Below are 721 nucleotides of genomic sequence, written 5' to 3' on the forward strand. Positions count from 1 at the left end.
GTCCTATAGGAATTAATTTATCGAACTAAAATTACAATTTAATTGGGTTATGTACAAGTCACACACTATTTTTCCATGCACCCACGAGCTAAAGTCGTAGTTTACTATTTGAATAAATGACAAGATAATAATAAAAATAGGATAAAAGTCGTGACAATAATAACAACTCCTTCCCGGAACATAGAAAAAAAGCAAAGTAAAAAGTCAAAGAAAAAGAAAAAGTCTGTAACCACATTAGCAAGAAAACAGACATAAATCCCACCACAGATACTCCGTCACCACTGCTGCTCCCAAACAAAACTTTCTCAACCATTCATCACAACAAAACCGCTTTCCCCCTCCCCCTAAACCCCCCCCCCCCCCCCCCCCCCCCTCCCAAGACAATTTTGTCTTATTTCTCCACTATAAATACTTAGCCCTAATCAAAGACCAAAATTACAGATATTTAATTTATTAATATTATCGAAAATAAAATAGAATAAAATAAAACAAAGCAGAAGAAAAATGGCAAGTATGGCAGTCATGATCACCACCACCTCCCTCTCCAGACTCCGAGCTATTAGGGCTTTTCAGGTAATCATTTCAAGAATTTGATGGAGGGCCTGTTTTTGGATTGGCTTAAATGTTTTTTTTTTCTTTTACTTAATTTATTTGACGTTTTCATTTTTTTAAATTTATAGATAATATTTTGATTCAATATCTTTTTAATTTTTTTAGACTC

At 33.8% G+C, this 721-nt stretch overlaps 1 protein-coding gene across 1 annotated transcript in view; it reads left to right on the forward strand.

The window, feature by feature from the left end:
• LOC105163494 overlaps positions 421–721 on the forward strand; it is a 1923-nt gene continuing 1622 nt past the window's right edge. Inside the window, exon 1 of the mRNA XM_011081857.2 lies at positions 421–573. Coding sequence (XP_011080159.1) covers positions 505–573 — 69 coding nt within the window. The 5' untranslated portion in view covers positions 421–504. The remainder of the gene's footprint in view (positions 574–721) is intronic.

The sequence above is a fragment of the Sesamum indicum genome, linkage group LG6 (genome assembly GCF_000512975.1).
Source record: "Sesamum indicum cultivar Zhongzhi No. 13 linkage group LG6, S_indicum_v1.0, whole genome shotgun sequence".
Lineage (NCBI taxonomy): Eukaryota > Viridiplantae > Streptophyta > Magnoliopsida > Lamiales > Pedaliaceae > Sesamum > Sesamum indicum.